The sequence below is a fragment of the Typopeltis vanoorti genome, chromosome 3 (genome assembly GCF_054136105.1).
Source record: "Typopeltis vanoorti isolate ZY-2024b chromosome 3, IOZ_Tvanoo_1.0, whole genome shotgun sequence".
NCBI lineage: Eukaryota > Metazoa > Arthropoda > Arachnida > Uropygi > Thelyphonidae > Typopeltis > Typopeltis vanoorti.
Genome location: NC_143551.1, coordinates 123,689,440 through 123,717,113, shown reverse-complemented (window position 1 = coordinate 123,717,113; position 27,674 = coordinate 123,689,440). Strand labels below are relative to the sequence as shown.

At 37.2% G+C, this 27,674-nt stretch overlaps 1 protein-coding gene across 5 annotated transcripts in view; it reads left to right on the top strand.

Annotated features, from left to right (window-relative positions):
* The window catches only part of LOC150108537 (uncharacterized), a 284,792-nt gene that overhangs the window by 214,636 nt on the left and 42,482 nt on the right, over positions 1-27,674 (top strand). For 4 of the 5 annotated variants that reach the window (XM_090415967.1, XM_090415968.1, XM_090415966.1 and 1 more), the window contains one exon: positions 19,309-19,407. In XM_090415967.1, coding sequence (XP_090272093.1) covers positions 19,309-19,407 — 99 coding nt within the window. Of the gene's footprint in view, positions 1-19,291; positions 19,408-27,674 lie in introns of those variants that run through there. The other variant, XM_090415971.1, reaches the window with a different exon arrangement.

The following is a 27,674-nucleotide window of genomic DNA, read 5'->3' as shown; positions in this document are numbered from 1 at the left end:
TTTGCTTTGTTTGTTTGTTTTTCCAACTGAAGATGAGTTAGGAAATCTCACATAGAGATGACATACTGAGGCTGAGAGAACACAAAATTAGCAAACAAAATATATTACATAATTGCAGTGTAGAGTTGGACAGATTGTGAAGCAATCTTAAATAATAACAGTAATCTTTATCTTCATCATTATTATCAATTCAGGATTTTGTCTCCCCCCCTCCCCCAACACACACACACACACTGAATGTGCAACAGAATACAATGCTAATACTACGTTATTACTAGTGTCCTATCAATAATTTTCTCTCAAGTTAATTTGTAATTTGTCAGTTTATGATATTTTTAGTCATCCTAGACACTACTAACTACCTGTCTAGATCTTAGTCTTCCTCTAGGACTATTTCCTGCTATTTAAATAATTATAATACTGGATAAAAACTCATGTCATATATTTTTATTAGAGTAGAAGTTTTGCTTAGCATCACAGGCATCTTCACTACAAGAACACATAAAAGCAATTTATGTGTTCTTGTATTCCCGACTTATTAAAAAAAAACAAAAAAACTATATATTTAGACAAAATAAAGTTAGGAAAGATTAGCTGATTTAAAAAGTGCTATCTCCCACAAAGGGGGATAGTAGACATAGACCATCAGATCTGTTTAAGTTAGGAGAGTGAAGTAAAGTTTCACATGATACTTTATAAAGCCATTCCACGAGGAACCGACTTTTGTTACTTTATGTCTAGTGTTGATAGCATGCTCCACAAATCGAGACTGATCAGGCCCAAGGTATTGAATATAAGACTTGTGTTCTTCTAGCCAAATAAAAGCAGATCTTCCCGTTTGTCCAAAATAAGATAACCCACAAGAGCAAGGAATCTGGTTGGTGCCTGGATAATGAGATGTTGAACCTAAGGATAATCCTTAGGAGAAACAAGAAAGGTGGAGATTTTTCTGATGGGTGAAAGGCAAAAAACATATTCAGCGGTTTTAAAACTTTTGCTATACATTCACTAATGCCTTGCACATAAGGGATAGTAATACAAGTTATTGCTTCTGTATTTGAAGAGGTAGAGATACGATAACTGTTAAAAGCTCTTTTGATGAAAGAATTCTTAAAACCATTAAATAAAAATGTGGAATCAATATGTTGTAATTCTTTCTGTAACAGTTCATCTGAAGAACTTAAGAAGTGGGCCTGATAAACCAATGTTTTAATAGTTCCAGCCTTTTGATTGGGATGGTGATGAGATTCAGCATGGATATAATGGCCTGTATGAGTCTTCTTCTGAAAAACTGAGAAATGTAGGCTACAATCTGACTGATGAAGAATTAAAAGATCTAAAAAGGCAAACTGATTATTTACTTCTTCTTCTTCTAGGTTGAATTGGATTCTTGGATGAAGTGCATTTAATTTAGAAAGAAAGTGTTGTAACTTGGAGGAAGAGCCATTTCAGATAGCAAAAATATCATCCACATATCCCGTTGCAATGAGTAGGTCTAGGTGAAATGTTGTCAAAAATTTGCTCAAGGGTTCGAGGTTATATTGCGAGTGCTTGTGTGAAATTAGCGATTTTTATCTGTTTTGTTGTGTCTTTTTCATCAGAAAATTAGAGTATTGTAGTGTATTGTGTAGATTTTTGTGTTATTAGAGTATTAGTATATTTATAACATATTTATTCTGATATTTTCAGCATGGCACTATCACAACGAACAATGGCAGCAAAGAGAATGCAACAAATACCGTCGATAGGATGGAAAATTATGTTAATAATATCGAACATGTGGCTGTGGAAATAGATGAAAACGAAACGGATATCAATAAAGAAATAGTGCACTTAAATGTTATCCTTCATACGACAAAACATGAAATTGAAAAACTGCAGAAGTGGCAAGAGTTAAGCAGGGCTGAATATAAAAAAAAAAAAAAAACAGGTGATCCAAAAGAATAATAAAGACTGGCTGAACAAACGAAAAACAAGTAAAGGATAAAATTATGTATGGAGACTTAATAATCAGGGAGTACTTAATGAAAGTATTTCAAAATCGTGTTTCCTGGGTGCAAAAATTAAAGATATTAGCCATGCCATCCGGATGTATCAAGGGAAGTCAAAGGAAATGATTGTCTAAGGTGAGGAGGATGAAACATATAGGAGTTAGATGGATGAGTAATATCTTTAAGCACGAGCTGCAGAAGAAGAAAATGCTGCGGAAGGTATAGAGAGAAAGGTGACTAGCAAACTCATGAACAACACAAGGCTCAGGCAAGAAAGGTGACCAGCATGGCAAGGAAAGCAAAATCAGATTATGAGAAGAATTTAGCCGAACATGTCAAAGAAAATCCCAAAGAGTTCTTTCATTATGTGGCAAGTAAGAGGAAGAATGACTATGGAAGATTAACCTTAATGAGTGATGATGGTCACGAGGAGATGGAAGTGAATAAAATAGTTGGATTACTGAGTGACCACTTTGCAAGCATATATAAATTAAAGATACCAAGAAATTATATACTTGGTTTAATTCTTTATCCAAGTCCTTTTGGAGGCTTGGTGGATTTTTTACAACACTCAAAAAGGATTAAAATAGAATTTAATACTTCCTATATTTCGTCCTAGTCACTAGAACATCTACGGGGATTACAAAAAGAACTAACGTAACATGAACACAAATATCATACAATACTAAGCCCAACCACGTGGGTGACACTAAAGTCCTATCTAGGTGGAGTGCCCTCTAAGGTCAGTTGTAGATGGCCTGGAATGTCAGGTAGGACCTCTGGTGATGAGTGTTTCCCAAATCTTCGGAAGCTTAATGCAACCGTATTTATTAAGATTTGGTTGGTTTCTGAGAGCTGCTGCTGCTTCTAAGAAAAGTCTCTCTTTCTTGAATTTGCTATGGTGGAGCATGGTGGTTTTCTTCCATGATACATTGTGGGTGGCGTCCAAAACATGGTCAGCCAAGCCTGAATGACCATAGTTGTGTTTACAGATGTAAGACTTGTGTTCCTCCAGGCAGATGGATGCTGATCTGCCTGTCTGTCCAAAGTACGCCAGCTTACAGGAACAGGGTACTTTGTAAACTCCAGGCAGAGAGAGAGAGAGAGGAGGGAGCTGATCTTACGTAGAACGGATAAGGGTAGCAAGTTTACGGTGGGGCTCATATGCTGTGTGTAGGTTGTACTTTTTTTAGAATCTTGGCTATTTTTTTGGATGTGCCATGGATGTAGGGTATGGTGATGGCATTTTTAAAATCTTGTTGATGAGAAGGATGGGGAATGGGGGAGGAACTGATTATTTTTTTGATACTGTGATCGCTGTAGCCATTGGAGAGGAAAGGGCTGTGTATGTGGTTAAGCTTAGTATTGAGGGCGGTTCCACTGGAACAAAGGTTGTGGGCTCTCTTGGTAAGAGTTGTTGAGAGGAGTGGTGGTGGGAGAGTTTGTGAATGTATCTGCCTGTGTGTGTGTGGATTTTCTGTATATAGTGAAGGCAAGTGTATCATTAGGCAGGCGTGTAACTAAGGTGTCTAGGAAGGGTAAACAATTGTTCTTTTCCTTTTCCATAGTAAATTGGATTCTTGGATGTAGGCTATTGAGATGACTGAGGAAGGAGTCTAATGTGTCTGGGTCATGAGGCCAAATAGAGAACATATCATCTACATATCTTAGCCAGATAGAAGGTTTGAGTGGGGCTGAGTCTATGGCTCGTTTTTTGAAATCTTCCATGTAGAAATTGGCAGGTGGGGTGAGAGGGGGGGAACCCATGGCGGTTCCATCTATCTGCTTGTAGATTTTGTTCTTCCAAGAAAAATACCCAGAGTTAATGGCAAAGGAAAAGAGATCTAAGATGTCAGACGGAAAAAACGTTTTCTAAGAGAGATAAGGTGTCAGTTAAGGAAATATTGGTAAACAAAGAGGAGATATCAAAGCTTACCAATATGTCTGCATTATTCAAGGTTAAATTTTCTATGAGGGCTTTAAAGTGGGTCAAGTTTTTTATATAGGAAGTGGACCTTTCAGTGAGGGGGGGGGTGCCATCTACTATAGGCTTGAGTGGGGAATTGGGTTTGTGGATTTTTGGTAAACTGTATATTTGGGGGGACGAGAGCGGAAAGGTTTAAGTTTTTTCGTGATGTCAGGGGTCCAGGAAGATACTTTTTTAAGTAAGATTTTTAATTCCTTAACTTTTTTTTTGTGGGGTCGTGATCTAACAGGATGTAGGTAGCGCAATCGCGGAGGATAATATTCATTTTACGATTGTATTCACTGGTATTAAGAACGACTGTGGCATTACCCTTATCCGCTCTGGTGATAACAATACTTTTTTCTTTCTGTAGTTTCAGGAGAGCCGTGCGTTGGGCATACGATAAATTAATTTTTAGAGGCGAAGAATGAGCGAGGATGTTGGCTACGTCAAGTCTGATGTTGTTGGCTATCTCCGACGGTAAGCGACCGACAGAAAAGGAAAAGAACAATTGTTTACCCTTCCTAGACACCTTAGTTACACGCCTGCCTAATGATAGACTTGCCTTCACTGTATACAGAAAACCCACACACACATAGGCAGATACATTCACATACTCTCCCACCACCACCACCACCCCTCTCAACAATATGGCATTATTAAAACTCTTACCAAGAGAGCCCACAATCTTTGTTCCAGTGGAACTGCCCTCACTACTGAGCTTAACCACATACACAGCACTTTCCTCTCCAATGGCTACAGTGATCACAGTATCAAAAAAATAATCAGTTCCTTCCCCATTCCCCGTCCTTTTCGTCAACAAGATTTTAAAAATGCCATCACCATACCCTACATCCATGGCACATCCAAAAAAATAGCCAAGATTCTAAAAAAGTATAAGCTACACACAGCATATAAGCCCCACCGCAAACTTGCTACCCTTATCCGTTCTATGAAAGATCAGCTCCCTCCTCTCTCTCTCTCTCTCTCTCTCTCTTTCTGCCTGGAGTTTACAAAGTACCCTGTTCCTGTAAGCTGGCGTACTTTGGACAGACAGGCAGATCAGCATCCATCTGCCTGGAGGAACACAAGTCTTACATCTGTAAACACAACTATGGTCATTCAGGCTTGGCTGACCATGTTTTGGACGCCACCCACAATGTATCATGGAAGAAAACCACCATGCTCCACCATAGCAAATTCAAGAAAGAGAGACTTTTCTTAGAAGCAGCAGCAGCTCTCAGAAACCAACCAAATCTTAATAAATACGGTTGCATTAAGCTTCCTAACGATTTGGGAAACACTCATCACCAGAGGTCCCACCTGACATTCCAGGCCACCTACAACTGCCCTTAGAGGGCGCTCCACCTGGATAGAACTTTAGTGTCACCAATGTGGTTGGGCTTAGTATTGTATGATATTTGTGTTCATGTTACATTAGTTGTTTTTGTAATCCCCGTAGATGTCCTAGTGACTAGGACGAAATATAGGAAGTATTAAGTTCTATTTTAATCCTTTTTGAGTGTTGTAAAAAATCTTTTAAGCCTCCAAAAGGATGTCCTCACAGCACTTAAGCCTCTACACATGAATTCTTTATACAAGTGTAAGCAAACAAGTTAGCACCTGAACTATTTTCAGACTGGGGCAACTCATATATAGAGGCTTATGACTTCATATCACTTGCCTTAGTCTATAATGCAAAGCACATATCCTTATGGGTATGTATAATGCTATGCATTGTGGGAAGGGGCACTACCGGTTTCGACCTATATTGAGGTCTCATCAGTGGGAGCCAGACCTAGAGGTGATACCAAGGTTGAAGTAATGCAGATGTCATACTTTCATATACTAAAGCAAGTTATGTGAAGTCTTAAGCCTCTATATACAAGTTGCCCCAGTCCTGAAAATAGTTCAGGAGCAAACTTGTTTGCTTACACTTGGATAAAGTATTAAACCAAGTATATAATTTCTTGGTATCTTTAATTTATAGTATAACTAAGTGAAAAACTTGCAAGCATATATCTTTCTAGTGAGATTACTGCTTTAAACTATGTGACAGACACTAATGTGGAAACAGAGATGGATGAATCCATCACGCACCCTAAACTTCCATCTAGCAACAGTTTCTCTGTTTCACTCACTCCAGCCTTTCAAATGTAGTCAGTCACATCTGTATAATTCCATTCTTCCTTCAAATACATACCATACATCCACAAACTGCACTCACATCTTCTCACACAGCTCTACCAATGTACCATTCATGATTCTGCATCTATGTCTCAACTCATCATTATTATATCTCTGCAACACACTGACAAAATTTCCCACTATATTGTTATCATTCACTCTGCTCAATAACCTCCTGAAATCTGCCCTAACATTCTCCATATGTCCACTTAAATCATTTTTCCCCACAACCATCACTAATTCTCTTTCTTGTTTCCTCCTCATGTCCAAAGCATGAATTATCTTGCTCATTCTCCCTCCCGGATTTGCAGACTTTATGGACTCTCTCATTAACCAATCCTCTATCAATGGAATCTTCATACACTGCTATACTTGAATCATTCGTCACCTCCTTTTCCCTTTTTTCTTTCATCATATTTTTTGCCGCTCTTTTTTTTTCTCCACTAAACACCTAATATTGCTCTGCATATTCCTCATTTCATTTTTTATTTTGAATAACTTTTTCTTAAAATCTTGCATTCCAGGAATTTTACTCTCTGTCACTCCTATAGTTTCACTACCTGCCATTGTACTGCACCTAACTTACTTTCATTTCCTCATTCATACTTCCTTTCGCTCCCATACTTTTGCTTCCTCCTTGTATTCTTTCACTCCCTCAGTCTCACTAGCTTTCATTCTATTTCAGTGTCTTTCATTTACACTAACTTTCATTCCCTCAGTCTGTTTTGCATTTGTCAATTAATTCATAGTCTAACAAAATATCACACTTTCTACAAATCCATATCTTCTCCCTTCTGCAGTCTCTCCACAAACACGTCTTTCATGTTTCACCACTCATGCATGTTGCACTCATGACATCAAACCATCTTCAAAAAGTCTATGTTTTTAACAGCATTTGATCTTCAAGCCACTCGATGAATTGACCTGGTGCATACTGCCATTGTGTGTGTTGGATGTTCCATTCAAGGCAAGATTCAAAATTTCAGTAAAAAGTCAGTAACAAATCCACAAGGCCAATAATCATGCAGACACACTGAGCTATCAAAAATAAACAAAAAAGTATACTAAAATGCATGCAATATTGCCAGTTATTATACATAATAGCACGTATCTTTTCTGGAGTTATTTCCAACAGTAAGCACTTAAGCTGCCCTCTCACTTAAGTTAGATACTGTCTTATCATTTTCCATGCACTGTCAACATCTTTTCTAAACAATTCATCAACTCAATGCTATTGACTATAGAACTGAAAATCACCCACGTTATAGTTCCACATTCTTGATAACAACTTTTTCTTGTTTCACTACCTTCCAAACCAGTACTCATTCATGACCAAATTCTGTGAGGATATCACCAAATCTAACACTGGTAAACCTCGTGTTGCTTCCATCACATGCTGCTTTAGATAGTTATCCTGCAAAAACTCAATACATTCACTTTCCTTGTTACTATGCACTATTTCTTCTTTCCAATCCACATTCCTATAATTAAAATCTCCTATTGGGATCATCTTCCTTTTACTTGCCCAGCTAATTTGTCTGAACATTTTCACACATAAAAGTACTCTCCACATTCCCTGGCCTATAACAACATTCTATTAGATATACTATTCTATTGATCTCAACTTCATACTTAAGCTTCAAAATCTTCACATGTACTACTGTTTTTCCACTTTCACTCTTGAAGGACACAATTCCTCTGCTACCATTAACAATAGTCCTCTCTCTCCTCTCGTCATCTTCCTATCCTTTCAGAAAATTCTATATCATACCATTTCAAGTCCTGACAGTATATCATCCTCAGTCAGCTAAGTTTCATTTATGCCAATTATCTTTGGGCATACTGATTTGATCAGTTCTACAAACTCAACCCCTTTATTTCTGATACTCTATACATTAGTATACAAGCATAACAATTCTCCACTCTTTGAGACCATTCCATCAATATAATCACTCTTCATTCTCTCTGCTATAGTGCACTTCTTTCTTCGTTCTGATTATCCCCATTTTGCTGATCCTGACTCTGATTTTCATTTATATTCTTATCATCCCTACTGTTTTGCACTAGATCACTCTCCCCTACTATAATCACTTCCTTACCTCTGTATTCATCCTCTTCCTGTCCTTCCACAACCTGCTTCTCAACCTTTCTTTGATTTTAGTGGTACAAATTTCATATGAACCCTGTGCCCTTTTATTAAACAACAATTGACCAACACCAAACTCATTCAAATGCATTCCAACAGCTTTGAACCATTCTTACTTCTCTTTCAATTCATTCCATTCATTCACAAATTGAACACTCTCTGCCTGACACAATTCAGCCATCTTGTCATTCAATATCATTGCTCTCCTCCTCAATTCACTACTCTCATATCTGGACAAGAAACTAACCACTTTCCCAATGACACTATTATCCTTCACCTCTTGCAACAACTTCTTCAAATCACTTTTCCACATTCTTTGTCTCACTAAGTCATTTGTGCCCACCACCATGAATTCTGATACCCATTCCTTCCTTCTACACAAAGCATCAGATATTTGTTTTATTATACCAACTGTAAAACATGTCTTATGCACCTTATTTTTTACCACACCTTGTCATTTACATCATTTGACTCTTCTTTAAATGTTAATTTCCTCCTCCATACATTTAACCTGACTCTTCATTTTCATTAACTCTTGCCTAAGCTCTTTCACATTATTTCTGTTATTACCATCACAAGCACTTCCATCCATTTTCTGATTAATCCTGGTAACGCCATTCTCATTTTTGGAATATCCTAACCTTTCATCGCACTTCTCATTATACAATATGTTCCTTTTTATCATTTAATCTAACACTCCATAAATCTTAAACGTTTTGGGATACATCAATAAACCAATTGTTGCATTGTATCCACTGCAGAAAGTTCAGGGAAAAACTCAATCTCCAAGTGTAGACCTTCTGCATCGCTGGTGTATGCTTCTTTACTGCCACTGCTGCCATTTTTGTAAAATTAACTTGCATTTCCACTTTAATCAAAATAACAATTGAAGCGAACATTTTTAGAATCACAATACCACAGGACAATGCTTATATACAATCAGGCTATCACACAGAAGGACTATTATACAAATCTATATGGAAAATCAAAGGGAAAATTCTTTTCATAGCACTGTTCAAATACATGGCTACTTCCATATACTTAATCTAATTACTAAGTTAGTCAGGGGTTGTTATCAGGTTGACGTGGAAGAAATGTTTCACATTATGGAGAGGGGGGGGGGTAAAACAAGCAGCTATCCCTGAAAACTGTATAAGGAGGGTGTGAGCAGAGGAGTGAGGAACATGTTATTGGCATGAAGAGTGGCTGGTGAGCGGAATGTGTTGCCTGAGTGTGTTGTGAATGTAGTCACATTGAATCAGTTTAAGGTACAGTTGGGTGAGCTTTGTGTGTGATAGTGTGTACAACTCATGATGAGTTTCTGATGTCATGGAGGTCAGATGTTAATAATAATAATAATAAAAGAAAAGAATAAAGATGTTTGGAAAGTGCAAAGGGATATCTGGCATGCTAGGTGATAGACTATCATTTGCATTACATAACTAAACACAGCAAAATTATTCTACATCTCTTTCAACTTAGTCAAGTTGAAGTTTAATGGAATTGTAAAGGGAAGCCATTTGGAGTTGTGGATGCTAAAATCACCTGGAAAATGATGTCACTGTTTGGGTAGAAGGGTTTTAGAAAATCATGCTTCGGGAATAAGAACTTAGAGGACAGAGTGAATTTCAAAACATTCTAGAACATTCATCATGATGAATTGTTTAAAGCTGGCAGAAAGAAATCTTAACTCAGAGAAGGTCAGAAAGAAAGGATTCTAAATTTAGCATTTTCTGATATGGGTTATTAACTTCCACAAAAGCATTAATTGTGTTTCCCTTGAGGCAGAAGGAATCACACAGAGTATAGAAGTTTAGTCAATCAAACTGTAAAAAATTTATCTTTGTACAGTTTGATTGCTGGGATATCATTAATGCTTGGGAAATTGTGAAGGAATATTTGTTAGCAGCAATAGGGAATGGGGGAGAAACTGATTATTTTTTTAATACTATAATCGCTGTAGCCATTGGAGAGGAAGGTGTTGTATATGTGGTTGAGTTTAGTTGAAAAGGCAGTTGCACTGGAACAAAGATTGTGAGCTCACTTGGTCTCTGAGTTTTAAAACTCAAACCAAAGAGCTCACAATCTTTGTCCTGCAACCACCCTTTCAACTAAACTCAACCACATACACAACACCTTCCTCTCCAATGGCTGCAGCGATTATCGTATTAAAAAAATAAGCAATTCCTCCCCCATTGCCCAGCCATCTCTTCAGAAGGAGTTCAGAAATGCCATCACCATACCTTACATCTGTGGCACATCAGAAAAAATAGCCAAGACTTTAAAAAAGTACAACCTTCTCACAGCATTTAAGCCCCACCACAAACTTGCTACCCTTATCTGTTTTACCAAACATCAGCTCCCTCCTCTCTCAGTGCCTGGAGTTTCTAAAGTACCCTGTTCCTGTTAGCTGGTGTACTTTAGACAGACAGGTAGATCAGCAACCATCTGCTTAAAAGAACAAAAGTTATGCATCTGCAACCATGACTATGGTCAGGCTGGCCTGGCAGACCATGTTTTGGATACAACCCACAGAATCTCTTGAAAAAAAAAACACCATGCTACACCCCAGTAAATTCAAAAAAGAAAGACTATTTTTTAGAATCTGCAGCAGAAATCAATTGAATCTAAGCAAATACAGTTGCATTAAACTTCCGAAAATTTGGTAAACATTAATCATCAGAGATCCCACTTTACATTCTAGGCCACCTACAATCGCCCATAGAGGGCACACCACCTAGATAGGACTTTAGAGTCACCCATGTGGTTAGCTTAGTATTGTGTGTTATTTGAGTGTATGTTACATTGGTTTTTTTTGTAATCCCTGAAGATGTCCCAGTGACTGAGATGAATATTGGAAGTATTAAAATCTGTTTTAATCCTTTCTGAGTGTCATATACATTCTAGTAAGCCTCCAACATAATGTGGAAGAGGAGAGTGTGTTCCACATACTGAGTACTCTGGATGTCAGTAAAGCTGTGGGACTGGATGGTATTTCACCACGGATTTTGAGAGAATGTGCTAAAAAACTGACAGCTCCATTGACCTGGCTTTTCAATGAAAGTCTGACTATGGAAAAAGCGCCCAAGGAATGGAAGGAAGGTAAGATAGTGCCATTGCATGAGGGCGGTAGCAGACTGGAAGTGAAGTGTCTAATTTTAGGCCAATTTGTGTGTCATCAGTAGTTGTTAAGATCTTGGAGAAATTAGTTAGGAACCATATACAACATTGGGCAGATCTTTCAAGATGAGGGTAATGTTATCTGTGAGAGTCAACAGGGATTTGTGAGGGGGGCGCTCTTGTTTTAGTAATATGCTAACCTTTTATAATAAAGTTACAAGAGCAGTAGATGAGGGAAAGGCATATAATGCCATTTTCTTGGATTTAGCAAAGGCATTTGACAGGGTGCCACATGATAAGCTGACATTTAAGTTGCAGCACATGGGTTTAGATGTCAAGTTAGTCAACTGAATTCAGGATTGGCTGTCTGATAGGTATCAGAGAGTTGTGTATGGTAGGGCAATATCGAGGAGGCAAAAGGTTACCAGTAGGGTCCACAGGGTTCAGTCCTGGGACCTGTATTGTTGAACCTTTAACCTCAATGACATTGTCGGTGGATTGCAGGGGATGTGAAGCTGGGGAGGGTTATTAGTAATAGTGCAGATGTGGCAGCCCTGCAAGAGGATTTTAAATGAACCAGACAGAGAGGTAAATGAATGGGAGTGTCGGTTTAATGCAGCAAAATGTAAAGTCTTGGTGTTTGGGATACATCGATGGGAGGATGCATACTCAATTGGAGGAGCTGTACTGGAGTAAGTAGGGGAGAGATGAGATCTGGGGGTGATGATTGATAGAAACCTGAAATTCAGTGACCATACTGTAAAGGTGGTGAAGGTAACCCAGAGGATTGTTGCAATACTGAGAAGGATGCTGACCTGCAGAGATAAAAGAGTTATCATTCCATTGAATAAGACCTGATCAGACCACTAGATTATTGTTCTCAAATTTGGTCCCCAGGATTTGAAGGCAATAAATTAACTGTGGAAAGGGTACAGAGATAGATAACAAAGATGGTTTCAGGACTGTACAGTTTTAGTTATGAAGATCAGCTGAGGGAATGTGGACTATAGAGTTTGGTAGATAAAAGAAGGAGAGGTGATATGATTGAGACTTTTAAACTATTGAGAGGTAGTCACAGGGTTGACACTGGGGAGTTCTTTCGCTTGGTGGAACAGCGGGAAGGAGCGGTGACAATTATCCATATAAGACCTTGTCAGGCCTTATATGGATAATTTACATAATTTACATAGATTTGGGCACCAGATTTTCATGGTGCCAAGGATATGTTAGAAAGGGTTCAGAGAAGATTTGGTGGTAAACATGGTAACTGGTCTTTGGAATCTGGAGTATGAAAACAGATTATAAAAATGTAATTTGCAAAGCTTCATTAATAGGAGGAGGAGGGGGGCGAGTATGATTGAGATATAAGTTGGTCAGGGGTTGTTACTAGGTTAATATGGAAGAAATTTTTCATAGAATGGGAGAGGGAGTGCAACAAGAAGTTGTCTCTTGAAACTGTATAAGGAGGATGTGAGCAGAGGAGTGGGAAACAAGTTCTTCTTGGAGAATGGTTGGTGAGAGGAATGCATTCACTGAGTGTATTGTGAATGCACATCGAATCAGTTTAAGGCACAGTTGGATGAGCTTTTTGTGTGATGGTATGTATCTCCATCATGAGTCTCTGACTCTGTGGAGGTCAGATTAATGATAATAATATTAATAATATTCTTGTTCGAGGATATTTAGTGAACATTGTCAGTTTTAACACCGTGGAAAGATAAGTCTTTCACTTTTTTTTGTTTCACTTTCTTGCTAATAACACTGAGTTAATTTATTCTATTAATTTGTTTTCTAAGTGTGGGAGATAGACTGAGTTATTTAGTCGTAAGAAAAATGTGTATATTTCTTTAAACGAACCAGAGGTCATTCCTGGAAGTTATGTAAAAGTGTGGTGAAGGAGGGTGTGAGGAGTAGATATTTTACAGAGAATTGTCAGTGAATGGAATGCATTATCAGAATGTGTTATTAATGCAAGGAGTGTTATGGATTTTAAGATTCTATATGATAAATATGTTGTCAGTTGAATGAACCTTCCACGATGAGTCTGTTGACTCCATGGAGGGTGTAATAATAATAATAATATACTGTTGGTATGGCATCTATACATAGCAGAACAATGGTAACCAAGATGTTTTTGTTGGGTGAGCTAAATTTGCATGATTTATTTGGCCAGTGTAAAATTTGTGAGATTAACCTGTCTTGAAAGTTGAAAGATTTATGGAAGGAGAGTGAAACTGGTGAGCATTTGTTCAATAAATGCTTTGAGAGTGAATGCAGAAAGAACAAATTATGTGATAGTAGACTGGAAAATGTAAATATCGGTGATAATACTGAAAGTGTGGTGGCTAAAGTTCAGGAGAACATAGAAGAATAAAGAAATAGTGTGCTTGCATCTAGTCCTTCAGAAGATAAAGCGTGGAATTGAAAGGTTGCAGAAACAAGAGACCAGTCCAACTGAGAACAGAAAAAAAAAAAAAGCAAGAGATTCAAAGCTAAAAAGAAAATTGAAAGGCTAAACAAATGAAAGAGTATAATCAGATAATTTTTTATGGCGATTCAATGATAAATGGGATACTTCATGAAAGAATTACAAATTCTTGTTTCCCTGGTGCAAAAATTAATAATATTAGCAATGCTGTTAAATGCAGAAAGGGAAGTTGAAAGAATTGATTGTTTTGGCTGGAATATGACCTGTGAGGTGAGAAGTATTGTATGAGGGAAAATGTGAAAGAGTTATTCAAAGATGCAGAAAAGGAGAATGAGAAGGGGAAGTTTGTGAGTCTGCTGCCACACTATGCTAGAGGAGAACTGAGAAGGAAGATAATGATAGGTATGAATCAATATGCAGATTGTACAGAAGGAATGATGTATAGTTTGTGACCTATGACCTGAATTTGATGCATGAAAAAACTTGTACAATGCTGATGAACTGCACGTAAATGGATTTGGAGTCAAATCTTTAAAGAACTTTGTTCAAGCAGAGTGTGGAAGCACAAGATCAGGAAAAACTAAAGAAATAAGGTGAATGCAGGCATGTGTGTGTGTGTGTGCGTGCACACGTGAGTATACATCATGAGTATGCACATGAACAATAAAATGCAGAATCTAGACTCTCAGGCAACAATATCAAATGGCGAACTCAATTCAGGATATAAAGTTGGTTAGGGGTATAAGGGAGTGCTACAGTTCCTATATATCAGGCCTGCACAACTTGATTGTCTTTGAGGGCCAACCCCAACTTGGACCACCTGACCAAGGACTGGATCACTTCGGACCTTGAATCTTAGACTGCAGCTAAAGTTAAGTTAATTTGTTAGTATGTCTGCAGTAAATACTAATTAATATGCATATTTAAATTTTTTTATAGAGTTACAATTAAAATTATAATCAAAATTATTTACAAACAGATATAGCTGCAAAATTTCTCAATAAAAACCACTTAAACATAAACACAAAGTTTACTAATAATTTCACTGAGAATATCACACTTATTCTCAGTGAAATATCAGTGACTGAATGTCACAATGTGACACATTGCATTTCTTTGTTGCCACTATTTTATCAAAGTTTGGTTTTGTTCAAGTTCATGACTGAAAATGTTTGTTCACAAGTATATGTGCTCCCAAACATACAAAATACCTGGTAGACAGTATCCAACAAACTTTTAAATTTATCCTGATCCAGAATAGAATAAAACTCTTGTAAAGTACTCTCCCTATGCTAAAACTAATGCTAAAGTTATAAGCATTAGTGAGACTTGGCTAACAGTAGATGATGTAGTTATAGGGATAGAATGTGATGGATTTAGTATTTTCACTGAGGATAGAGTAAACAGGACAGGGGATGGGGTTTGCTGATGATAGTAGATGAATTGCAGCAAACAAAAGTAGGAGTCCATCAGGCAGATGGCAAACTTCCTTTGAGTCAATATGGTGTGAGATTCAGGCCAATAGCACAAAATATAAAATTAGTTGCTGCTATAGGCCAGGTAGTACCAGGGATAATGTGGGAAGACATGCATCAGTAGATTAATATGAGTGCAAGTCAAGTAATTATTATAGGGGACTTCAACTTCGGAGACATAGAATGAGAAAAGATCACATAGCAGAAAGGAAATGGAATTTATACATTTACTGAGAGATAATTACTTGATGCAGAATGTGATAGATGGGACTTGGGGTACGAGAGTAATGGATCTTGTAATAGGACAAGAAGATCTCTTCATAACTAAGGTGGCTGGCTGCATTGCCTCCAATTGGGAATAGTTATCATGTGGTAGCAAAACATGTGAAAATTCCAGTTGAGAAGGGGTATGTGTGAACTATAAGGCAGATGATTGTGATATACTTAAGAGTCAGCTCTTGAAGGCTTAAAGTTCTGCACAAGAATGATATTTACAATGCTTGGGAGATAGTCATGGGGTATTTGAGGAAACAGCATCATTAAGCAGGAGCTGCAAAAAAAGATATTGTTTAGGGGTTTGTAAGGAATAAGGTGACCAGCATGATAAGGAAGGCTAAATCAGATTATTAGAAGAAGTTAACTGAGCTGGTGAAAGGAAATCCCAGTTGAGTGTAGTAGAGAGGTAACAGATGGTAATGGTAATAGATGGCAGAGAAGTAACAGAGGCAGACAAAAATGTTGAGCTACTTAATGACCATTTTGTAGGGTATATCATCCAAGTGAAGATATTGTTATAGCAGAGGTGACAGGGATTGATGTCAGAACAGAGATTGATGAATTGGAGGTACTTAGAATATTGCAGAATCTGAATGCAAATACAACTGTGGGATATCGGCTCACATTTTAAGAGAATGTGCAGGATAACTGGTCATGCCTTTGACTAGGGTGTTTAATTTAAGTTTTAGTTCCGACAAAGTCTCAAGAGAGTGGAAGGAGGGAAAAATAATTCCTTTGCATAAAGGAAGATCTTAGTCTGTGGTAACTAATTATAAACCAATCAGTATCTCAGGAGTGATGGTAAAAGTACTGAAAAAGTTGGTAAAAAGATAATTCAGGAATGGGTGGATAAGAATATGATACTCTGTGAGGGGCAGCATGGCTTTGTGAAGAGTCAGTTGGTCATGCCATAGTAATCTACTAACATTTTATAATAGAGTAACAGTTGAGTTGGATAAAAGGAATGGTTACACAATGATACTTCTGAATTTTGCAATGTTTGACTGGGTACCACGTGGAACTCTGTTAAGCAAACTGCAACAAATGGGTCTGGATATGAAACTGGTGATATTATTATTAGTAGTAGTAGTATACAGGCACCTCCGAAGGTCTCCCATAATGAGTCCGAAGACTCATTATGGGAGACCCAATCTATTCATACAATCTATCATACCTCTCCTTGAACCCATTAACAGACAAAGCACTCACAACTTACTCTGGCAGCCCATTCCACTCATTCAAACTCTCCAAGCAAATAATATCTAATCCTCACACCCCTATTAACCACACCTTTCTTCAACTTCAAGAGATGATCCCCTTGTTCTGGTCCTTCTAACCAAGTGCTGAAACATTTCCCGTGTATCAATCCTATAAAATTCTTTAAGCAACTTAAATGTTTCTATCATATCCCCTCTTTTTCTCCTATCAGCCAACTTCTGCAATCCACACACCTTCAATCTATCCTTACAGAGAACAAAACCACTCACCATCTTGGTGAAAGGTGTGTTTTCACCTCTGAATCCACTCCACTACTCATTCCCAAGAAAACTCGTAGGACCACACTTGAGCATAGTAATCCAGATGTGGACATATCAAGGTCTTATAAAGAGGAATAAAAACTTCTTATTTCTACTTGTTAATGTGTTCTTCAATAGCCAAGTAATCTTATGTTCTGCCTTAGCAATCTTAGCAATATATATCCTCCAAACTTTAACTTTCTGTCTACCACTACCCCTAAATCTCTGGTTCCAGCTTTTTTCCTGTAGTTCATCCGTGTCATCAATGTGAAAAATTGCTTGTAATCTATTTCTCCCAAAATGCATAACTTTATATTTCTTCACATTAAACTGATACCCATTATTTTTTGTCTGTATTGACAGCCTATTTAAATCGTTCTCCACATTGTCTTAACTATTACTCTACCTAATTTTGCATCATCAGCAAAAATGAATATTTCCTTTCAGGTTATTTCTTATATTTTTTATGTACAAATTAAACAGCAATGGTCCCAGCACCAAACCTTGCAGCACACCACTAGTCACCTGTTTTTTTGCCTCTCCATATACCACTTTTTGATATCTGTGCAGTAGCCACCTTCTTATCCATTTAACTAGTGTCATATCCATCCCCATTTTGTTCCAATTTGCATAACAGTGTTTCATGTGGTATTTTGTCAAATGCCTTTCAAAATCCAGCAAAATCATTGTGTAGCCATTTCCTTTATCCAACTCAGTTGTTACACTATTATAAAATGTTAGTAAATTACTAAGGTATGACTGACCCTTCATAAAGCCATGTTGCCTCTCATTCAGTATCATATTTTTATCTACCCATTCTTGAATTCTCTTTTTTGACTAATTTTTCTAGTACTTTTACTTTCATGCCTGAGATACTGATTGGTCTATAATTTGCTACTGCAGCCTTAGTACTGCCTTTATATAAGGGAATTATTTTGCCTTCTTTCCACTCCCTTGGAACTCTACCAATGCTGGAACTTAAAGTCAGAGTCATTGCCAGTTCCCTTGTATATTCTCACAAAGGCCCTAGTTGATAACCCATCTAATATGGATAAAAGGATGGCTGATGAAGAAATACCAAAAAGTAGTATATGGTGGTTCAGAATTCAGAAGAAAATAGGTGATTAGTGGTGTACCACAGTGCTTGGATCACTGCTGCTTAATTTTTACTTAATTGATATAGGAAATAATTTGAAATTAGATATTCAGTTGATGATGCAAAGTTGGGTAGTGTAATAGTTAATCAAAGTGATATAGAGAGATTTCAGAATGATTTAAATAGGCTTCAAGTATGGGCAAAAATAACGGATCTCAATTTAATGTGGAAAAGTGTAAAAACACTTATGCATTTTGGGATACAGAGATTACAAGCCATGTATCACATTGAGGGAACTGTAATCGAAAAAAATGAAGACAGATATTTATAGGTAGTAGTAGTATATAGAGAGTTGAAGTTTAGAGTTCATATTGCTAAAGTAACCAAGGTAGTTCACAGGATTACTTGGTTATTGAAGAACATACTAACAAGCAAAGATAAGGGAGTTATCATTCCTCTTTATACAGCCTTGATACAACCACCTCTGGATTAATGTGCTCATATCTGGTCACCTGGATTTTGTGGGAATGAGGAAGTGAACAGAGGTGAGGAACCAAGTCGTGAGTGATCTGTGGAATGCTTCTTATGAGGAGAAGTTAATGATTTATGGATTGCAAAAGTTGGTTGATAGGCGAAAAAGAGGGAGGTGTATGTTGAAACATTTAAGTTACTTAAAGGATTTCATAAAATTGATGCAAAGAAATATTTCAGCACTCTATTAGAGGGGACAGAACAAGTGGTCATTGCTTGAAGTTGGATAAAAGTGTGGTTATGAAGGGTTTGAGGACTAGATTTTTTGCTTTGCAGAGTGGTGAATGAATGGAATGGGTTGCTTGAGTTTATGAGTGCTTTTTCTATTAATGGTTTCAAGGAGTTGTATGATAGATATTGTTTCGGTAGTTTAGGTCTCCCACAATGAATCATAGGACTTCATGTAGCTACCCATCCCATAATAATAATTATAATAATAATATATTTTTATGTTTCTGACGATAACTTTATATAATTACCTGCATACTGCTTGCTGTAGTAGAGGCATGAGCTTTTTGATATTATTTATTATATATCAAGCAATTTTATAATTGACAGTGATTGTTCTATCCCAGGATGGAAGTAATGCTTGCACAATAGCACTTGAGGCTGGACACACAGACGTAGGTTTACTCATTTACTTTAGCCTAAGTGGATCCTCTACAAATTCTTCGGTAAGTAGAAAAAAAATCAATCTAAAATGCAATGTTAATATTGTACTGCATATGAGCAGTGTTCTTAAGGATTAATAAAGGAGCTCAAAGAATGAATAAATCAATTATATCCTCATTCAAGTGATTAGAGAGTACTTGCATTTTTTATAGCAATGATGAAATATTTATTATGCACATCAGGTAGCTCATCAGTTGTGATTAATATAACATGTATTCATTTCATTATGTAAATGAACTTTGAAGATTTTAATACTATTACTTGACATCTCAGCAGAGTCCAAGGACTCATTGCAGGAAGGTGCCCTACACTACACAATTCACCAACTTCTAATCGACCATGCATACAATATGCATTCTACTGTCCATTAACAGTTTTGTATATGATATTCCTAATTTTGGAGACAGAATGGAAAATATCAACATATGAACTTGCAGATTTGGGAACTCACGAATATTATTAAAGAGCTACAAACGGATGCAGTATGAATGAAAATGGAGTAAATGAAATACAGAGAGTAATTATACTAAATAATGATTTATTATTATTATTACCACTCTAAGATCTCATTCCAAGGAGCTGATATTGATTTGGACCACAGCTTAGTGATTGTGAATATAAGACTAAAACTGAAACAGAAGTACAAAGGAAAGTTCCAAAAAGCTGGAGACATCTCAAAACTAAATGAAGACAGGCTAAGAACAGCATATCAGAACATATTGGAAACTAAGCTTAAGATCCCAAGTGAAAAACAAAATATAAATGTGAGAGTGAAAAGACTGACTACAGTGCTAAAAAAAGCAGTAGAGGAAGTAATTCCTGAAAGAGAAAAGATCAACAAGAAATGGATAACTCAGGAAACCCTAAAATTGGTACAAGAGGAAAAGAGAACTGAAACTTAAAAGAGATAATTCAGAGGAAGCAGATCAGTTACACCACCATAAATGCAGTGAAGTATGGAAAGCAGCAAGATATGATAAAGCCAAATAGTTGGAGGACCAGTGCAAAGACATTGAACAGTACTATGAAGAACACAAAACTAGAGAGGTCTACAAACTTATAAGAAATGTCAATAGGAAGTGGCAAACAAGATCAGTAGCAGTCTAAGATGAAGATGGTCAAGTATTGATGGACGACTGAAATCATACACAGATGGACAAGATATTGCAGCGAACTATATAAAAATCAACTAAATAATACTGCAACAGAAGTAATCAAAGAACTAAAAGCAATCTCTCCACCAGCAGATATCTTTGAAAATAATATCTTGGAAGAGGAGGTGAATAAGGCTATAAAACATCTCAAGAACAACAAGAGTTCTGGAGATGACAACATAATAGGCAAGATGCTAAAATAGGGAGAATCAGTTGTAAAAGAAATGCATAAGCTATATAATGAAATATGAGATCAGGGTATGCCCCTGAAGAGTGGAAAAAATTGGTCTTGGTTGTAGACACCACACTCTCAGGCAAGAAAGACATTCCAACCATTTGCGACTCTGCATGCAAAAAACCTACTTCTCACTCCCTTGTTCATACCCACCTTATACAGCTTCAAGGGATGACCTCTTGTTCTCCTCGGATATCCTACTATTTTATGAAAAATTTTCAATATTGATCCTTTAACAGCCTCTTACCAATTTGTACTTCTCTATCATACCACGCCTCTTCCTCCTAGACTCTGCAAATTGCATCTTCTTAACCTTGCCTCATGTTCGACATTCCAGAGATCAGAAACAACCTTAGTCAGTCGCCTCTGGACCCTTCCAGCATCTTTTCATCCTTTTGAAAACCAGGTGGCCAAATCTGGGCACAGTAGTTCATGTGTGGCCTAATAAAAACCTTATACAATAGAACAAGAATCTCCTTACTTCTAGAAGTCAGTGTCCTCTGCATCATTCACAGAATTTTGGCAATGTGTCCCCTAAATATCAGATCCTTATTCACCATCACCCAAAGATCTCTCATTTCCTCCACCTCCAACAATATATCCCCACCAAGTGTAAATTCTACATTTCATCTTTGTTTCCTAAATTTTTTACTACATTTTGCAACATTGAACTGTTATCCCTACTTTCATGCTCCTATAACAGCCCCTTACCAATTTGTACTTCTCTATCATATCACTCCTCTTCCTCCTAGACTCTGCAAATTGCATCTTCTTAACCTTGCCTCATATTCGACATTCCAGAGATCAGAAACGACCTTAGTCAGTCGCCTTTGGACCCTTTCCAACATCTTTTCATCCTTTTCACTCAATCTATTCAAGTCTTCTTGTAAGGCTGCAATATCTGCTCTACTCCTCATAGTTTGTACCAACTCTGCATCATCTGCAAAAAAAGGTGCCCTGCATCCAAATCTTCTCCAGTATCATTAATATACAGGTTAAACAGCAATGGTCCTAAAACAGTTCCCTGAGGCATACCATTAGTGACTTTCCACTTCCAGATTATTGCTCCCCCATACACAACTTGCTGATACCTATCAGATAGTCAATCTCCGATTCAATGCACTAGTCTAATATCCAATCCCATCCACTCTCATTTGACTATCAACTTATCATGTGGTAATCTATGAAACACCTTTTGCAAAATCTAAATGTACTACTTTCTATCCATCTCCTTTTTTGAATCAAGCCATCATCTCATTGTAATAAGTAAATAGATTACTAAAACATGACCTCTCTTTAGCAAATCCATGCTATCCATCAAAGATAATACCATTGTTGTCAACCCAATTCTGTATTGACAGCAATGGTATTTAATCACAACAAGCGACACACAGATAGGCCTAAAATTTCATGCTTGAGTTCTGTCACCTCCCTTATGAAGTTGCACAATCTTACCTTTCTTTCACTCCTTTGTAACTTGACTCAGTGCAAGACTCATATTAAACAAATATGTCAAGGCAGATGCCAACTCCCTGGAATATTCTTTCAAAATACTTGGTGATATATTATCAAGTCCCACAGCCTTATTAACATCAAGTTTGATCAATTCGCTTTATACCTCTTACTGACATATAGCCTCTCTCCTCCTCCTCCTCATCAACTGCTCTCAAACTCTCCTTGATGTCACATTCACAAGAATGAAAGACCTTTATGAACTGCTCATTAAATATCTCAACTATATATCCTCTGCAACTATTGTTCTTATACCATTTTCTCCAGTCAATGTCTATTCACCTCCATCTCACACCATACTACTTCAAAAACCACTGGCACTATTTTCCTCCTGCATCTCTACCTTGTATGGACATAATTCTTTCTCTGTCATCAATAGCACCCCCCCCCCTCTCTTTTTAACCTTTTTGTCTTCACAAAACACATCATACCATTCCAACTCTGTTCCTGTCAGGATTTCATGATCAACACCACTCATCATCTTACCTTTAATTGCACTCTGATGCAACTTCCACTACATTTGTATTGGTTTAATCTTTGTTACCATTGATTAAATTCATCAAGTAGCTCATTCGCTTTTTTTCAAAACTTTTTTTAACACTTTTTCTCTGCTCTTTTGCACCGTTCCTTTTTTTTTTTTTTTCTGTGAGAGGAGCACTCATCCTCGTTGTGGCATTCTCACTACCACCACTTTCAGTTACCCACTCATCAAGTCCTCATTCAGATCACACTTCACATGTGCCCTCCTTCCATCTGCCTTAAATATCCATAATTTATTCACATAATTAAACAAATATGTATTGCACACCTTACCTTTCACAAAATGACTGAAAGCAAAATAAATTTCTGCAAAGAGAAATCTGTTGCCATCTTTCTTTTCCTTTCATGATTTGAGGAAAATGTATAAGTGGATTGGATAGCTGGAGAAGGATTGGGTATGGAAGCGAGATGCTGACAGAAAGGAAGATGAATGCAAGGTGTGAAGACAGTCAAGAATTGGATTAGAAAGAATGATGCTGTGCTATATATGTTATCACTCTTGTGATGAATGTGCAAGATAAGTGATTGTCAGAAGTTTGTTTGCATAAGGTGAGAACATTTATAAAGTGAAACAAAGAATGCAGAATATGTTTGTTAGTTGGCCCAAATGACTCATAAGGAAATATAAATGAGGTGATATGAGATTTGTGAATGTTTTAGTAGTGAGGAGATTTCCAGACTTCAGTCTCTTCCCTAAATTAAAAAAAAAACTATTCCGTGAGAAATGCTTCAATACAATTGACAAGGTTTCTATTGAAGTGATCCAGTTTATTAAACACATCAACAAAATAAAGTTGTATTCTTATTTGCTAATAAGAATACAACAGTGTTACCCAAATGCTGGACAGTATTAATAAACAGAATGCAGATTATATTGTAACCCTCTAAATGTATTTTGTTAAATACAAACAAATCAGCCTTGAGAACACACACAATTTACCGACAAAAAATATACTGGTGGTGGACAGTAGATGACAGTATAGGTGGTGGTGGTGGTTGACTGCAGTTGGTGGATTAAGTGGTGGCAATGGAGAGTTGTAGGGTAGGTGCCCTCCCTCGATGACTCCTTGGAGGTGTCACATAATAATAAATAAATGTTTGGTTTAACAACTAGAGTACAGCATGCAGAACTTTTGAAATGACTTTATATAGAATAAATAATACCGCACCTTATGATGCTTCACTTTGACCAATGCCCATTTATACAATACTGCATTCGCTTATGCAATTTTAGCAACATGATGCTTCTGTCAATCAGATGATGTGCAGTTTTCATGAACTGTTTGTTCATGACATTGTTGCCTGCTACATCTCTCTGCGTTTTGGTGTTCTATGTGAATTGTGATCTGTTAAAACTATTATTTAATTTTATTGTTAATAATTGCAGATCAAAGGTCAAAGTAACAGTGCAGCTGTCTCAGTGAAAAGAAGACATAAAAAATTACATTAATTACTAAAATTAAAATTATTAAATTTAATGACAATGGTGTATCAAACACTGAAAGAGATCACAGGTTAGGCTTGCCTTGCACTACTGTTGTCACAGTTTTAAAAACAAATATAAAGTGAAAAGTGCAACACCAGGTAATACTACAGTTATACACAAACAAGACAGTCTTATTGGGGAAATGGAAATACTTTTAATTGTGCATATTGATGATGAAACTGGTTGATATGTTGTTCCCTTAGGCCAAGCTATTTAAGAGTAACTTTTTGTTTGTAAAAATTATTCTAAATTTTTTGTTTGCATATTTGAGGTTATGTCAGATGCTTTATTTATGCACATATGACTGCTTAAAAACATTATTAAACCATTATATGCATCTATAAGTGAGGAAAAAATGGCAATGACTCACTATATATATATACATATGCAGTTAAGCACATATACAGTGAAAACCTAGAGAGAAGAGAGAGAGAGAGAGAGAGATTGCTGTTAGGAACAGAGGCAATGTTATTGGCAGAATGGAAAAACTTTTAACGGTGTAGATTGATAACCAAAATGGAGAATGTTGAAGAGGTTTTTCATAAAATTGGGAGAACAAGAGGTCATCCCTGAAAGCTGTATAAGGTGGGTGTGAACAAGGGAGTGAGAAGCAGGTTTTTTGCATTGAGCGTTGTGAATGATTGGAATGCTTTGCCTGATGCAGAGAATTTTAATGTGTTTAAGATGCAGTATAATGAGTTGTGTGTATGACAAAGGGACCTCCTAGATGAGTCTTTGACTCCGATGGGGTCTTAGAGTAACAATAATAATAATATATCAAATTCGCCATATGATGTGGTCTGAAACCTAGTTTGATTTATGTTGGGGTATACCTGTTTTTGGGAATTTGTGATATCTGGAATAGATTTGAGAGAAGAAGAAGAAGAGAGCTGATTGATACAGAAGGTGAATGCATTGTATGAAGCAGTTTAATGCCTATGAGGTAGAGAGTGTAGTGAAAAGCTAGAGAGAGAGAGAGGTATTGCTGTTAGGGACAAAGGCAACGTTATTGGCAAAATGGAAAAACTTTGAAGAGTATAGATTGATAACTAAACTTGATGGCATGTTTCTTTAGCAATGGTAATGGTATTAAGATTGCTCAGAAACTCTAGGGAAATGTGAAGTGGGTTTTCATGGAAAGAAAGATCATGACAATGATGATTTTGGTTTTAATGGAGCAATGACAGCAGAGGTCAAAATGCACTATGTCAAATGTTATTGCAGTACACAAGTTAAGACAATCACAAACATCCATGCTCAGTGGGATTTGAACCCACAATCTGTTCGTTCACTCAGCCAACCAGGCAGACAGGAAAAGGAGATATTCCTAAAGGGATGTGTGCTAAAATCAAATTTCTTGACTGAGAAAAACAACAGGACATGTGAAATTATTATTATTATTATGTAATTCAGGCTTCCGTGGAGTCAAAAGATCCATCGTTTGAGGCCCATCCCAGAAAACGCAGTCTCTTATACCACTCCTTGAACCCGTTGACTGTTCATGCTCTTACCACTCTATCAGGCAATGCATTCCACCACCCTCCATGCAATGAAACCACTTCTTACCCTCTTGTTCACAACTTTCATTAGTAACTTTCCAAGATGGTCCCTTATCTTCATTCCTTATCCCTGTTCCACCAAATGAAAGAACTCCCCAGTGTCAAAACTGTGCCTATCTATGAACAGTTTAAAGGTCTCAATCATATCATCTTTCTCAATCAATCATATAAACAGTACTGATTATCATTTTTGACAGCAGCTGCCTTTGCACACTCTCTCTCCAAGGTTAATTTATCCCCTTCAAATCCTAGGGACCAAATTTGAGCACAGTAGTCCAGATGTGGTTTGATCACGGCTTTATACAATGGAATAACAACCATTTTATTATCATTATTATTATTATACAGGTACCTCCATGGAGTCCAAAGACTCATCACAGGAGACCCAATCAATCCACACAATCTATCATACTTCTCCATGAATCCATTAACAGACGAAGCACTTGACTCTGGCAACCCATTCCACTCATTCACCACTCTCTAAGCAAAAATTCTAGTCCTCACACCCCTACTGACCACACCTTTATTCAACTATCAGGGATGACCCCTTGTTCTGGTCCCTCTAGCCAAATGCTGAAACATTTCCCCTGCATCTATCCTAAAAATCCTTTAAGCAACTTAAACGTTTCTATCATATCCCCTCTTTTTCTCCTATTAACTAACTTCTGCAATCCACACACCTTTAAACTATCCTCATAGAGAACACTCCACAGGCCACTCGCCTCTGAATCCTCTCCACTGCTTCCTTATCCCCCAAGAAACCCAGGGGAAGGGACTTGATCACAGTATTGTGGGCATTTCAAGGCATTTGCTGGCCTGGTTGGCCAAGTGGTTAGCGTATCCGCTCTCCAGCCAAAAGCTGCGGGTTTGAATCCCACTGTGGAATGGATGTTTGTGATTGTCTGTATAAACACTAGTGGTGGTAGTAGGCAGTAGATGCCATTGGTGTAGATGATGATGATGGTAGCGGCAGTTCACTGTAGTTGGTGGATTGAGTGGTGGAGACGGAGAGTTGTAAAGTAGGTGGCCTCCCTCGAGCAGTCTTTAGACTCCTTGTAAGTGTCACTTAATAATAATAATAATGAAGAAGAAGAATGACAACTTCCTTATCTCTACTTGTTAATGTGTTCTTCAATTGCAAGTGATCTTATGGGCTACCTCAGCAATCTTAGCAATATGTCCTCTAAAATTTAACTCTGTCTAACCACCACTCCTAAATCTTTAGCTTCATCTATTTCCTAGAGTACAGTGCCATTAATGTGATGCACGGCATGTAATCTATTTATTCCAAAATGCATAACTTTACATTTCTCGACAATTAAACTGACAGCCATTAACTTTTGCCCATTCTGAAAGCCTATTTAAATCGTCCTGCAAGCTCTCTACATCACCTTGATTAACTATTACTCTACCTAATTTTGCATCATCAGCAAACAACTGAATATTTCCTTTCAGTTTATTTCCTATATCATTTAAGTACAAATTAAACAGCAATGGTCTTCCAGCACTGAACCTTTGCTGCACACCCTAGTCACCTGTTTTTGCCTCCATGTGTTTGATGTAATGTTTCATTTGAATTTTGATAATATTTAGCATTGGATTATGTTTTAACCTGATAATTTAGCTTGTTTCTGTTCTGTTTTAAGCTGTTTTGTTGCTTTTTGTGTGCCCAGACGAAGCCAACAGTCAAGTCGGCAAAACTAGTAGGTAGGCTATATCTCTGACGAATTAAAGCCCTGTTTTATATGTTTCCTTGTATAATATTCAGTGGTCAAAAATAACA